Below are 15,699 nucleotides of genomic sequence, written 5' to 3' on the forward strand. Positions count from 1 at the left end.
AGATAATCCGCCTGCCAAATTTTCACCCCCGGAATGTGACCTGCCGATATTGCCGGGACATGCGTCTCGGCCCAAGACAGAATCGCGGCCACTTCTCGAGCCGCCCGGGCACTCCTGGTGCCCCCTTGGTGATTGATTTAAGCCACCGCCGTGGCATTGTCCGTCTGCACCCGAACCGGGTAGCCGTGAAGATTGTCCGTCCAAACGACGAAGACAGAGGAGTATCGCTCGCAGTTCCAGAATGTTGATCGGAAGGGAGGATTCCTCCGTCGACCAAACACCCCGGGTGGACAGAACGCCCAGAACACCACCCCAGCCCGACAGGCTGGCGTCCGTGGTGATCACCGTCCACGAAAGGGGACGAAAAGACTTGCCCCCCGATACTGAGGGGGATAGAAGCCACCCCAGAAGATCCCTTCTGGTCTGAGAACTCAATGACATCTGGAGATCCAGAGACTGCGGACGCCCGTCCCACTTGGACAATATCTCCGCTTGGAGATCCCGTGTGTGAAACTGGGCGAAGGGAAATCGCCTCGAAAGCCGAGACCATCAATCCCAGACACCGCATGCACGTCCGAATGGACGAAGATGGAACGTCCCTGAGGGACCTGACTGCCTCCTGAAGAGCTGCGAGTTTTTCTTCCGGCAGGAAGACCTACGCCTGGACAGAGTCCAGAATCATACCCAGGTAAGAAATCCGAACCGATGGGCACAATGTCGACTTTGGAAAATTGATCGTCCAACCAAACTCCTGCAGAGTCTGCAACGTGACGGACAGATCCTTCTCCAGACTCTGGCTGGTCGCAGACCGAACCAGAATATCGTCCAGATACCCCAGAACCGAAATGCCCTGGGCCCTCAACAAAGCCAGAACCGGTGCCAGCACTTTGGTGAACACCCTTGGAGCCGAGGCGAGACCAAAAGGCAACGCCACAAATCGGTAATGATCTTCCGCTATGGCGAATCGAAGGTACCTCTGGTGACCCTCGAAAATCGGGATGTGAAGATACGCATCTTGCAAGTCGATGGAAGCCATGAACTCCCCCGGAACCAGGGCAGCCACCACCGACCGCAGGGATTCCATGCGGAACTTGCGCACCCGCACAAGGCGGTTCAGCGCCTTCAAGTCCAGAATCGGACGCACCTTGCCCTCCTTCCTGGGCACGGTGAGCAGATTGGAATAGAACCCCCGAAATCTGTCCCGATGAGACACCGGGACCACCACTCCCTGAGCCCTCAGGTCCTGCACCGCTAGATGCAGGTCCCGCAAACGCTCCGGGGATAACAGAAGACTTGAGGGAAAAAATCTGCTCTCCGGCCGAGAGAGAAACTCGATCTAGTGGCCAGATCGAACGATTTCCTGTGAAGTGGGTGAGGGCGCCCCTTCAGGCCGCACTGTTGTGGGCCGCAGAACCGGATTGGCCGGACTTTTGCTCACCTGCCCACGGCTTCTTGCGGGAGCCTTGACCCTTGGACGGCTTGTCCCAAAATGTGACCGAAAGGCACGAAAGGACCCCTGAGGGGGCCGAAAGAAAGCATTCTGTTTTCCAGAAGCCGTCTTAGTCTATTGGGATTGAGGTAAGAGCGTGCTCTTACCCCCCATGACCCCTTTAATCAGGGCATCCAGGGATTCGCCAAAAAGGCGAGAACCATCAAACAAGCAGATTGGCCAAGGTCTTACGTGAAGATTGACCCACAGACCAACACTTCAACCAAACCAGGAGGCGAGATAACACCGCCACACTGTGTACACGTGCAGCCAACGGAACCATATCCAGGTCCGCATCACACAAATACATGACACCCTGGTGGATTTGATCCACCATATCCAAAGTCGCCTGGGGGGGCAGAATCAGCCACCAGGACACGCCTAAGCACCTGCGTCCAGTTCGCGACCGCCTGGGCCGCCATAAGTGAAGCAATAAAGCTTTCAATTTGTTATTCATACTAATTACATTTAATAATTTACTTTCAGTGCTTTCAAATGTTTATAATAAAATCCCTTGTGCTAAAATTATATAGATATTCTCCAGTGCATAAAATTTAAAAAAAATTCTCATTAATAAATAAAATATTTCTTACAAGTGATGTGAATATGTGCTATAAACAATCCTTAAATATATCAAAATTTGTTAAAATAAAGTGCCAGTGATAAATTATGTGCTTATAAGTTTCCAATAATTAAATAATTCAAAAGTGAAAAAGTGCCAAAGTGTCCTTATATATATAAATAAAATGGTGTATATTCAGACGCCTTTTCTTTCAAAATTCATGCAGGTGCTCTTCCATGCAGTGGCCACTAGGTGTCCTAAGCGCTCACCTCAATTGGCTTTATAACCAGCTTTGTATGGTATCATATATAATGTTTCCTCCTTTTCTATGGTTGATGGGTGCGGTCACTAATTCTCACACTTATCCCTTTTGACACGATATTCCAAGGGGTGTGTGTGGAGCCTTTGAATCTCCAAAATAAATGGGGCCACAATAGTGAGGTACCGTTTGGTGATTTTATTAAAAGAGATTAAAAATAACAGACTCACATTTTCCTTCGTCTTTGCCAATGCATAACAATTGTAATGTCGCTACGTCACTTCCGGTTTGGCGTCCTAAACCGGAAGTGACGTAGCGACATTACAATTGTTATGCATTGGCAAAGACGAAGGAAAATGTGAGTCTGTTATTTTTAATCTCTTTTAATAAAATCACCAAACGGTACCTCACTATTGTGGCCCCATTTATTTTGGAGATTCAAAGGCTCCACACACACCCCTTGGAATATCGTGTCAAAAGGGATAAGTGTGAGAATTAGTGACCGCACCCATCAACCATAGAAAAGGAGGAAACATTATATATGATACCATACAAAGCTGGTTATAAAGCCAATTGAGGTGAGCGCTTAGGACACCTAGTGGCCACTGCATGGAAGAGCACCTGCATGAATTTTGAAAGAAAAGGCGTCTGAATATACACCATTTTATTTATATATATAAGGACACTTTGGCACTTTTTCACTTTTGAATTATTTAATTATTGGAAACTTATAAGCACATAATTTATCACTGGCACTTTATTTTAACAAATTTTGATATATTTAAGGATTGTTTATAGCACATATTCACATCACTTGTAAGAAATATTTTATTTATTAATGAGAATTTTTTTTAAATTTTATGCACTGGAGAATATTTATATAATTTTATGCACTGGAGAATATCTATATAATTTTATGCACTGGAGAATATCTATATAATTTTATGCACTGGAGAATATCTATATAATTTTATGCACTGGAGAATATTTATATAATTTTATGCACTGGAGAATATCTATATAATTTTAGCACAAGGGATTTTATTATAAACATTTGAAAGCACTGAAAGTAAATTATTAAATGTAATTAGTATGAATAACATGCACTAAGCACCTTTTAAGCGCGGTACTCCCCCCTGTTATAAATTTCTGAATTGCGTAGGTTACCAATAACAGTACCTGCAGCTTTAAAGGAATTTAGGATTCACATAGAGTGACAGCGCGAGAATTTCACCAACCCAATATAAATAAAGCTTTCAACATAGAACCCATAATAGAATAGGTACGACGGGCAAGGGACTCCATCCTCTTGTCCGTGGCATCCCGGAACACCGGGGTGTCTGCAGCAGGAATCGCAGTGGACTTGTTCAAAACTGCTAACGCCTGGTCCACCGGAGGTGGGACACACCAACGCCCATCAGTAGCGGGCGTAAAAGGATAGCGCAGCTTAAACCTACTTGGTACAGCAAAAGGTTTGCGTATATTACGCCATCGTTCTTTCACAGCGCGCTGAAAATCATCAGTGCATGGAAACATCTGCGATGATATGCGCCTTTTCTGCGTCCCATAAGCCGCCAAGGCAGCTTGAGGACATGTTTCCTCCTCCAAACGCAGAGTTTGCTTGATAGAAGCAACCAATTCATCCATGAGCGCAAGCTCTTCAGACGAGCCAGGGGGAGAATTATCAACCCCCTCTACCTCAGCCTCCATTACTGACCCTATAAGGTCCCGGGAGGAACGAGACCCCGATAAGGAGATCTCTGCCCCAGCAGCCCCAGTACCATCACCCTCTTGAAACAGAGGAAATTGAAAACTCTGGGCCTTTTGGAGGATTGAGCAACCACCAGCATTTGCACCTGAGTCGCAAGGCTAGCCACAATCGCAGCCAAATCCCGCAGTCCCCTGGCTTCCCCCTAAATTGGCAGGAAACTAGTATTCCTGAAAATCCATGCCCTTGTAGCAGCAAAAATAATGGGTGACCGCCCCTTTAAGAGAGCGCTGCGATCGTAGCCCACTCACACTAAGCATCCCACACAAGGGACCCCCACAGGGACAAGTATACCAAGGCAGGATACAGGGAATAAAAAGAAATGAACCTGGAGAGATCGGTGCTGCTGCTGCTGCCTGCGGTGCTCCTGAAGGAAAGGAAATGCTGGCATACCGGGCGCTCAGGCTACAAGAAAATGGCCGCCATGCATGTAAAACATGCGGCCGGAGCGATCGCAGTCAAAATGGCGCCGTTTGGCGCAGAAACCGCCGCTCCCACACCCCATGAGGGAGAAGTAAAACACACCATCTGCCCAAAAAAGGAACATGGTAAACTGCCGCAGCGGCGCTGTAATGTGCCCCAAGCATGAGAAACTCAAGCCCCACAGCACACAGCCGTTCACACAAACAGAAAACTGACACAGAGTGCAGCCAGCCCCCCCTCCTGCAGCCCACAGCTTGCAATGTGAGAGATAGGGAAAACGTAATAGTGTGAACACAGGGCAAGGTACACAGTCCCAGACTGACAGGTCCCCACATAAATGCACTTACCTCTCACATGGCGTGGGGGACCCGCACAGGCGAACAAACCGCTGCACATGAGGCAGGGAGAGTCGCATCCAGGACGCATCAGAAGGTGGGTTGAGAAACCGCACAGCGTCCAGTGAGGTAGCCACCTCACCTAGCATCCCTGCACGGAACAGGGATGGGTCGTTCAGATAACTCAGGAGCGATACCTGACTAAACGCTCGATGGCGGGCTGAGAAGCCACTGACCCACAGCCTGCTACCAGGGGGGTCAGCCCGAGACGCAGCCCGCATGATCCTCTTCATCAGAAGAACTAACTAACGCTGGTAAAATAACAGCTAACAAGAAAGAGAGAAAAAACTCAAATAAAATCCAAAGAAAGGAAAGAGAGCTGAGACAAGGTGCCCCAGCACAGAAACTTCCAGCTACTCCTGACAGCTAGACAAATGAAACTGAGTTGGATACAGGAAGTGGAGGGTTATGTACTGAGGGGACCACCCCCTGGGGGTGGGATATGTTAAAAGTCTTTGTACTAACATATTCTATTGCCTAGCTACTCCTACGGAATAAAGGACATAACCCCATTGGTGATGAATATGAAGTGGGCGGCGACTGTCGGAGGACGTAAGAGAAACAGTGTTTTGAGACAGAAGATCCAAACTATTTGGAAGAGCCCACAGTGCATCCGCCAGGAATCTGATCAGGTTGGAGTATCACATCTACCTGGGACAATCCAGAGACAGGAGGATCACCAGAATGCCCTCCATCCTAATCCTGCAAAGCAGACAAGGGAAGAGTTTTAGGGTAGGAAAGAGATATTTACAGATCACATGGAGCCACCATGGCATCCAATACTCCCCCTGGAGGATCCCTGTACCTGGAAACAAACCTCTCCAGTTTGTTGTAGAATCTGAAGGACAGAAAATCCAAGTCTGGCATCTCCGACCTGAGATACGGGTCCTGAACCCCTCCGGGTATAGGGGTGACTCCCAGAGTCCAAAATCTGCCAGCCGAGAAAATAGGTCTGCCAACTGTCAACATGTAAGACGCGAGCAGTGGAGAAGGTTGGAACATTGATCTGCACAAGACTGTATCTACTCTACTTTTCTTGCAGCAGCGAGACTTCTGGTTCTTCCATAATGGCGGATGTACACCACAACCGTGGAATGGTCTAGTTGAATGACCCACCAAGCCAGATAGTCAAGTGCAGCAAGGATAATCAAAGTCATCCGAAGTTTCGGGAGGTTGTTTGGAAGAGGAGATTTCTCCACCAACAGATGCCCAGGACTCCTCCCCAGCCTGACATCTGCTGTGAGGATCTTTCAAAAGAAGAGAAGAAAGGACCTCCCCTGACTCCACAACCACCAATCCAGGGACTACCTAGTCCTTGGTGACAGGTGAATTTGTTTGCCCAAAGAGTGGACTGACTTGCCCCACAAAGACAGAATGTTTCATTCTGGAGATCTGGAATGAAACTGGGAAAACGGGAAAAGATCATCAGACCCAAGACTTTTATGGAGAAGGAGAGAGTTGAACCACTCCTGGACTGAGGAGCACGAGGATCAAAGAGTTTGAAGTTATTCCATGAGAAGAAATACTCTGTCTTGAGCAGTGTCTAGGACTAGATATTTAGAAGGTTCTGGATCCAGCCTCACTACTGTAATGTCTGGGCAGTCAAGGCAAACTTGTCCAATATAACCCATGCATGCCTTGCGGGTGGACTGGGAGCTTCTCCTAGGTTAGGACTTGGAAGAACAAAACATTTTCTTTAACCACTTAAGCCCCGGAGGATTTGGCTGCTCAAAGACCAGGGCCTATTTTGCGATTCGGCACTGCGTGACTTTATCGGACAATTGAGCGGTCATGCGACGCTGTACCCAAATAAAATTCATGTCCTTTTTTCCCCACAAACAGAGATTTCTTTTGGTGGTATTTGATCACCTGTGCGATTTTTACTTTTTGCGCTATAAACAAAAAAAGAGCGACAATTCTGAAAAAATAACAATATTTTTCACATTTTTTTATATGAAATTCCCCCAAAAAAATGTAAAAATCTAAATTTTTTAACATTTTAGGCCAATTTGTTTTCGGCTACATATGTTTGGTAAAAAAAAAAAAAAAAAAAACGCAATAAGCGTATTTTGATTGGTTTGCACAAAAGTTATTACGGGAAATATTTTTGTCATTTTTATTGTTTTTTTTTTTTTCTACGAATAATGGCGGTGATCTGTGATTTTTTTTGCGGGACTGCGACATTGCAGCGGACAGATCAGACCCCTAACTGACATTGACACTTTTGGGGAGACCAGTGACATTACTACAGTAATCAGTGCTAAAAATGACACTGTCAGGGAAGGGGTTAACTTTATTAGAGTATCCCTAGGGTCGTTCTTCTAACTGTAAAGGGGCGTGGCTTTTTATGTAACCACAGAGACATACGATCCTACATAGCAGGATCCTATGATCTCTGCAGTTACATCAGGGAGAATGACAGACGGCTTTGTTTACATCAGTCGCCTGCTTTTCTCCCTCTCCAGCGGGAGATCGCGAGTGACTGGCGGGGATGTCAGGGAATGAGCAGGGGCAGGAGCTCACCTCCGGTGGCGCGCACTCGCCCCCTAGAGGCTCGTGGGCGAGCGTCGTAGCCCTACGTCTTTTGCCTGTACGGGGCTGACTGCCGCCGTAAATAGTCGTGTGGAAGTCGGCAAGCGGTTAACCTCCACTGTGGATTAAAGTGGAGTTCCACCCAAAAGTGGAACTTCCGCTTTAAGTGGTCCCGACCCCCCGACATGCCACATTTGGCATGTCATTTTTTGGGGGTGGGAGCGGGTACCTAGTTTTGACAGGTACCCGCTCCCACTTCCGCTCGGAGCGCTGCGGCGCCCTGAGTGGAAGTTCTCCTCTCTCCCTCCCCCCCTGCAATCTTCTGGGACATGTCAGAGGTCCCAGAAGATTGCCGGCCAATCACGACGCAAAGCGCAACTCGCGCATGCGCAGTGCGTACCCGGCTGTGAAGCTACAAACTGTCACAGCCGGGTGCCCACATCAGTGATGCCGGTGCCGCGGAGCAGAGAGGGAGAAGACGGCGCATCGCTGGACCGTAGGACAGGTGAGTGTGCGGTTAGGCTGGAACTCCGCTTTAAGCCTTCCCTGACAGTGCCCAACTAGCTGAGGAAGATGGGTGCTCATGCCACCTGTGGCACCCTTAAAAGGTGAAGTCCAGCCTAACATCTATAGACATCCACAATCTAACACTATCCTATGTAACCCTGTAAAGAAGAATTCAGTGTACTTAACATTTTTTGAAGCTGCTCCGGTCTCCAGTGGCGGCAGCTCTGCAGAGGACACGGCCGACATAGGTTGTGAAATAATGGGAATTGACATCACCCATAGACTTACTGTGGGGCTTCCGTTGTCGGCTGCCTCCTCTGCCTTCATCTCCACAGCTCAGCATGGGATCGGGTCGGATCGGCTTCAGAAATGCTGTGTATTCTGATTTCTTCTATACTGGGTTAGATAGGTTAGGGTTAGATGGTGGGTGTCTATAGATGGAACAATTTCAGTGTTAGGGTGGACTTCTCCTTTTAGAGTAGACCTGGAGAGATATTGTCCCTGGAAGGGGGGGGGGGGGGTTGAGTGAGCCCCTCTGCCTACTCTTCTGAAGTCCAATACTACCAAGTATATTGACTCTCTGCAGACTCATGAAAAATGGAGGACAGAAACTTCCAGTATTCGGTCAAAACTGTAGCTTAGAGGAATTTGCGCCAAACGTGCAATGACCACACGATCGACCGCAATGGTGATAGGATTCCTTTTACTAGTCTTTGACCAATAAGCCACAGTTTGGCAAAGCAAAGTCACAGCTAGGACAGGATGAAGAGCAGGACCTACCAGCAACAACAGAGTTCTACAAAGGTCCTCCAACCTCCTATCAGGTGCAGCTTCCATTGGGATGATATTGATGAAGAGCAAGACCTACCAGCAACAGTTCTACAAAGGTCCTCCAACCTCCTGTTGGTTGAGCTCTTAAAGTGAGGTGCGCCTTCCCCCGTTGTGGTCACTTTGTTAAGGTGGGGCACAGTCTGATCCACAGAGGGGGGCATACCACTTTCTAACAAAGTCTAGTTCAATTGGGTCCAAGGCAACCAAGAACTTCAGGGAAACAAACATCTGGTCAATTTCCTTATGGAAGGCTTTCCGAGTGCAGGGGTAGCATGGAGAAGGTCGGGGGGGTCTTTCGAGCTCTACTAGAGAATCAACCTATTGCTTCTACCAATGTTGTTCCCAAGTGGTGTGTGCTAGATATCAAGAAGAAAACGAGTCTCTTTCAGTTTGGAAGTAATGGCAGAAGTTTGTAACCCCTCCTGAGGCAGGTCCATCCAGCAGGAACTGGAGTAACCCAGAACCGGATAGTCCCAGCAGCTGATTGCTCTAAGGCCACAAGTAAACCTGATAGAGAATATGCAGGGAAGGCGTAGGAGTGACCATAAAGTCACGCATGACTGAAATAAACTTCCTTGGAAAGGGAAGGAGGAGGCCACACCGTACGAGAAGAGTACGAAGATGGAACGGACTCCAGGAGCAGATGACATGATTCCAGTGGTAGATGTCGGCACCGTCAGACCTTCTGCAAGCAGCCCTTGGTGAAATGTGAGCTAGAGGCACCTAGGACGGTCCTCTCCCCTCCCCGGTGTCCAGAATCAGACATGTTGTAACCGCCTTGCAGTAAAGCAATGTGTAGGCTCAGGGTAGGGATCAAGGCCATGGGTACTCATGAAACCTAAACGGCTGGTAGCAGGTGAGGGATGGATGGCCAGAGGTAACCAAAGTCACTATATGTGGGTAGCAGGAATGGAGCAGCAGGGAGATGCTTCCTTGACATGGTACATGGGGTAAGAGTGCGGGCAACACTCCACCCAGCATGCAAGTACCTCAGCATTACCTCCATTACAGTTGGGAACGGAGAATAAAGAAACCCAACGACCTAAATAAATAAATGAGGTGGCTCCTGATGCTCGTCCTGACTCGTCTACTCAGTGCCTCTGCCCTTGTCTGGTCTATGAAGATGTCAGGGATGTCGTGGCAGAGCCTGACGTGTAGAGGAACGTCTGACCGGAGGAAGAGCCTGGAACTATGTGCGATCCCAGGACAGGGATGCTGACAGGATATCTTAGCAGGACACAGATTCACCAGAGTCGTGGAGTCTAAGTGCTAGCCGGTATTCACCAGGGTCCCTGATGGTGGGGATGGATTTGGCTACGTGCTAACACCAGGTCGCGGTCCTCCGTATTCCCCAGCCAGGCCAAGAGCAGGTCCAGGTCCAATAGCCGGTAATGGACAAGCAGAAGCAGATCAGGGTGAGGCAGAAGAGTAGTCAAGACAAGCCGAGGTCATGGCGGGCAGCAGGTAATCAAGATCGAAGGCAAGCCGGGTCAGATGATCAGGAACAGCAGGTAATTCAGGTACAGGAGACAGGAGAGCTGAAGATCCCACAGCAAGGATTCAATGTCACCACTCCCCTTAAATAGGAAGTTTGGCGCCAACTATGATAGGTAGCCTCAAACTCTCCCATGGTAGCCTCAAACTCTTCCATGGTAGCCTCAAACTCTCCCATGGTAGCCTCAAACTCTTCCATGGTAGCCTCAAACTCTTCCATGGTAGCCTCAAACACTTCCATGGTAGCCTCAAACTCTCCCATGGTAGCCTCGAACTCTCCCATGGTAGCCTCAAACTCTTCCATGGTAGCCTCAAACTCTCCCATGGTAGCCTCAAACTCTCCCATGGTAGCCTCAAACTCTCCCATGGTAGCCTCAAACTCTCCCATGGTAGCCTCAAACTCTCCCATGGTAGCCTCAAACTCTCCCATGGTAGCCTCAAACTCTCCCATGGTAGCCTCAAACTCTTCCATGGTAGCCTCAAACTCTTCCATGGTAGCCTCGGACTCTTCCATGGTAGCCTCAAACTCTTCCATGGTAGCCTCAAACTCTTCCATGGTAGCCTCAAACTCTCCCATGGTAGCCTCAAACTCTCCCATGGTAGCCTCAAACTCTCCCATGGTAGCCTCAAACTCTCCCATGGTAGCCTCAAACTCTCCCATGGTAGCCTCAAACTCTTCCATGGTAGCCTCAAACTCTTCCATGGTAGCCTCGGACTCTTCCATGGTAGCCTCAAACTCTTCCATGGTAGCCTCAAACTATTCAAGGCGCCTCTGCGTACACGCATGCGCATATATGTGAATCCCTGACAGAAGACATAGCGGCTCCCGACCTGGAAAAAGCTCCTGGGCTAACTTGTTACCAGATAATCTGTAAAGCGCCCCACATGGAGCCCAAAGCATCTCTTCTAGGTGTTCCCCTCAACTTCCAGCCTAGAGGGGTGCAAATCGAAGAGACAAAGAAAAACAAGTCTTAATATAGAAATAATGTCCATCCTCATAGGACCCTAGCAAAAAACTGAGGCATGCTGGGAGTGGGAGGAGTTATTCTTTTTTGTTTGCCAGTATCCATTATTCCTGTAGGTGGCAGTATAACTCAAAGGTTAAACACCCCCCGTTCCCCTCAATTTGCTCATTTTAAAGATTTGTCTGTCTTTGTCCCCGGTGCAGATTGTCCCTCACTTCCTGTCTGCCCCCCCCCCCCCCCAGTTCATATCTCACCTGAATTTGATCTTCTCCCGCAGGATATGTCCCATCCAGGCTTCCATAAACACACCGACCGCCACGCACACTGCCGACACCTGTTCCTCCAAACACAGCGAGGTCACCCCATCCAGGACCGGGACCACCACCGCGCTGACCACAGCCTGGGCGTACTCACTGGCTGCCAGATCTGGGCCTGGGCGGAGACAGATTTCAGTGTGTCAGGACAGGAGGGGGAGGAGAAAGTTCCCACTGCACACACCAAGGCTCCACCCCCTTACCTGTCACCAGCTTCCCTCTCCAGTGCCGCCCTGCTGGCATCATGTGCTGGAAGAGGTCCTGGGCCCTCCGGGAACACACAGAGCTCAGAACATGCGGCAGAGAGACCACCAGGCCCTGCAGGGAGAAAATCACAGCTTATCTCATGATGCAGGGATCCCTCGGGGGGGGGGGAGTTCAGGTGTACAAATAGGAGGGGTATACAGGGAAGGGGCACTTCGCCTGGGGTGGGGGGTGATATAATAGAGGGGTATACAGGGAAGGGGGATGATATAATAGAGGGGTATACAGGGAAAGGGCACTCCGCCTGAGGGGGGTGATATAATAGAGAGGTATACAGGGAAGGGGCACTCCATCTGGGAGGGGGGGGTGATATAATAGAGGGGTATACAGGGAAGGGGCACTCCACCTGGGGGGTGGGGGTTGATATAATAGAGGGGTATACAGGGAAGGGGCACTCCACCTGGGGGGTGGGGGTTGATATAATAGAGGGGTATACAGGGAAGGGGCACTCCATCTGGGGGGTGGGGGTTGATATAATAGAGGGGTATACAGGGAAGGGGCACTCCACCTGGGGGGTGGGGGTTGATATAATAGAGGGGTATACAGGGAAGGGGCACTCCATCTGGGAGGGGGGGGGTGATATAATAGAGGGGTATACAGGGAAGGGGCACTCCACCTGGGGGGTGGGGGTTGATATAATAGAGGGGTATACAGGGAAGGGGTGATATAATAGAGGGGTATACAGGGAAGGGGTGATATAATAGAGGGGTATACAGGGAAGGGGGATGATATAATAGAGGGGTATACAGGGAAGGGGGATGATATAATAGAGGGGTATACAGGGAAGGGGGGGGGTGATAAAATAGAGGGGTATACAGGGAAGGGGTACTCTGCCGGGGGGTTGATATAATAGAGGGGTATACAGAATACAGAGGAGGCACTCCGCAGACTCACCTCCAGGACATCCCGGCTCCCCTTTATCTTCAAACATGAGCTTTGGGTGGAAGGAAGCCAATCCGCATTCTCTGCTACCGCCACCAGAGAGCGACACTCCGCCTTTATCACCTGCAGGGACAGACACCATCCCCCGACACAACATAAAATATGTTATAAAAAAACTATAATATAATACAATATAATATATCTTTATACAAAAAAAAAAAAAACAAACACTATCATAACATAAAACATGGAATATATAAAATTAAAAATAAATAAAAACGACATGAAAGATAAATAAAATAACAAAAAAAAGAAGTGTAAATATAATGTAAAAAAAAATGTAATATTTATATTATTTTTCATTTTATCTATAACATTTTTTTTTTCTATAAGATTTTAAACTGAGGGGGTCGATTTCCCCCCCCCCCCGGACATAAATGGGAAAGTAATTAACGATTCGATCGTTGTAAACTAACGAACGTTCCTGATGAGAATCTTCTTACCGGCAGATCTCCGTGTGTGATCAGCACCAGCTGACTGAGGGACCCGGAGGAGACGAAGATCTGGGCGCGGCTTCGTAACCACATGTCACACAGGTGCAGGGAGACGGTGCAGCGGCTCAGTGCCCCCTGCTGGCAGAGGACGGCACATAGCTCAGATGTGGGAGGAGAGAGGAGGCGGTCACCCAGATTCCAGGGTTCCTGGGAAGCTGATTGGTGGTTGGAGCTCGTTTTGATCAGTAAAGCTGATAGGGATTGGCACAAAGTGGCCAGAATCCCGGAGGTTCTGCTGTGATTCTCAGAGACTGGATCTCCTCCACCCAACGTGGAGGCGGCACACTTATCTGTTAAGGCGGAGCTTAGCGCCTGGCACAATGCTGCATAGAGAAAGAAGAGATATGTCACTGTTGGGGGGTCCACTGATCTCCAATCACCTACAACTTCAATCTCATCTATTCTCTACTTTCATCTGAGCAAAAAAAGTGGGGAGAGACTGACAGCCCTACAACTCGCCCACAGGGGGCGCTTCTTACTGAGACACAGAGATCTGACAATGACATTCAAACTCCGATATCGAGGGAGCGTACCACGCCGACACTCAGCCACAGAGGGAGCGTACCACGCCGACACTCAGCCACAGAGGGAGCGTACCACGCCGACACTCAGCCACAGAGGGAGCGTACCACGCCGACACTCAGCCACAGAGGGAGCGTACCACGCCGACACTCAGCCACAGAGGGATCGTACCACACTGACACTCAGCCACAGAGGGATCGCGTACCACGCCGACACTCAGCCACAGAGGGATCGCGTACCACGCCGACACTCAGCCACAGAGGGATCGCGTACCACATCAACACTCAGCCACAGAGGGAGCGTACCACGCCGACACTCAGCCACAGAGGGAGCGTACCACGCCGACACTCAGCCACAGAGGGAGCGTACCACGCCGACACTCAGCCACAGAGGGAGCGTACCACGCCGACACTCAGCCACAGAGGGATCGTACCACGCCGACACTCAGCCACAGAGGGAGCGTACCACGCCGACACTCAGCCACAGAGGGAGCGTACCACGCCGACACTCAGCCACAGAGGGATCGTACCACGCCGACACTCAGCCACAGAGGGAGCGTACCACGCCGACACTCAGCCACAGAGGGAGCGTACCACGCCGACACTCAGCCACAGAGGGAGCGTACCACGCCGACACTCAGCCACAGAGGGAGCGTACCACGCCGACACTCAGCCACAGAGGGAGCGTACCACGCCAACACTCAGCCACAGAGGGATCGTACCACGCCGACACTCAGCCACAGAGGGAGCGTACCACGCCGACACTCAGCCACAGAGGGAGCGTACCACGCCGACACTCAGCCACAGAGGGATCGTACCACGCCGACACTCAGCCACAGAGGGAGCGTACCACGCCGACACTCAGCCACAGAGGGAGCGTACCACGCCGACACTCAGCCACAGAGGGAGCGTACCACGCCGACACTCAGCCACAGAGGGAGCGTACCACGCCGACACTCAGCCACAGAGGGATCGTACCACACTGACACTCAGCCACAGAGGGGTCGCGTACCACGCCGACACTCAGCCACAGAGGGATCGCGTACCACGCCGACACTCAGCCACAGAGGGATCGCGTACCACGCCGACACTCAGCCACAGAGGGATCGCGTACCACGCCGACACTCAGCCACAGAGGAATCGTACCACGCCGACACTCAGCCACAGAGGGAGCGTACCACACTGACAATCAGCCACAGAGGGATCGTACCACGCCGACACTCAGCCACAGAGGGAGCGTACCACACTGACAATCAGCCACAGAGGGATCGTACCACACTGACACTCAGCCACAGAGGGATCGTACCACACTGACACTCAGCCACAGAGGGATCGTACCACACTGACACTCAGCCACAGAGGGATCGTACCACACTGACACTCAGCCACAGAGGGATCGTACCACACTGACACTCAGCCACAGAGGGATCGTACCACACTGACACTCAGCCACAGAGGGATCGTACCACACCGACACTCAGCCACAGAGGGGTCGTACCACGCCGACACTCAGCCACAGAGGGGTCGTACCACGCCGACACTCAGCCACAGAGGGATCGTACCACGCCGACACTCAGCCACAGAGGGATCGTACCACACTGACACTCAGCCACAGAGGGATCGTACCACACTGACACTCAGCCACAGAGGGAGCGTACCACGCCGACACTCAGCCACAGAGGGAGCGTACCACGCCGACACTCAGCCACAGAGGGAGCGTACCACACTGACACTCAGCCACAGAGGGATCGTACCACGCCGACACTCAGCCACAGAGGGATCGTACCACACTGACACTCAGCCACAGAGGGGTCGTGTACAGTCTTTACTTACTGCTGTCCCAGGCGATGAGGCTCCGCACACACAAAAGGTTCTGACAGAGACTGCGACCCAAAGAGACACACAACTCCGGGAGATCTTCTAAGAGGATATTATAAAT

General features: G+C 50.4%; 1 protein-coding gene across 2 annotated transcripts in view; it reads right to left on the reverse strand.

The window, feature by feature from the left end:
* The window catches only part of CCDC142 (coiled-coil domain containing 142), a 50,949-nt gene that overhangs the window by 11,025 nt on the left and 24,225 nt on the right, over positions 1 to 15,699 (reverse strand). The window contains exons 3-7 of one of the 2 annotated variants that reach the window (XM_082276116.1): positions 15,594 to 15,677; positions 13,189 to 13,562; positions 12,698 to 12,808; positions 11,743 to 11,857; positions 11,480 to 11,657 (exon numbers count right to left, since the gene is read on the reverse strand). In XM_082276116.1, the coding sequence (XP_082132242.1) occupies positions 11,480 to 11,657; positions 11,743 to 11,857; positions 12,698 to 12,808; positions 13,189 to 13,562; positions 15,594 to 15,677 (862 nt within the window). Of the gene's footprint in view, positions 1 to 11,479; positions 11,658 to 11,742; positions 11,858 to 12,697; positions 12,809 to 13,188; positions 13,563 to 15,593; positions 15,681 to 15,699 lie in introns of both variants that reach the window. The other variant, XM_082276115.1, reaches the window with a different exon arrangement.

The sequence above is a fragment of the Pelophylax lessonae genome (assembly GCF_965119305.1).
Source record: "Pelophylax lessonae genome assembly, contig: HAP1_SCAFFOLD_280, whole genome shotgun sequence".
In the NCBI taxonomy this organism is placed as follows: domain Eukaryota; kingdom Metazoa; phylum Chordata; class Amphibia; order Anura; family Ranidae; genus Pelophylax; species Pelophylax lessonae.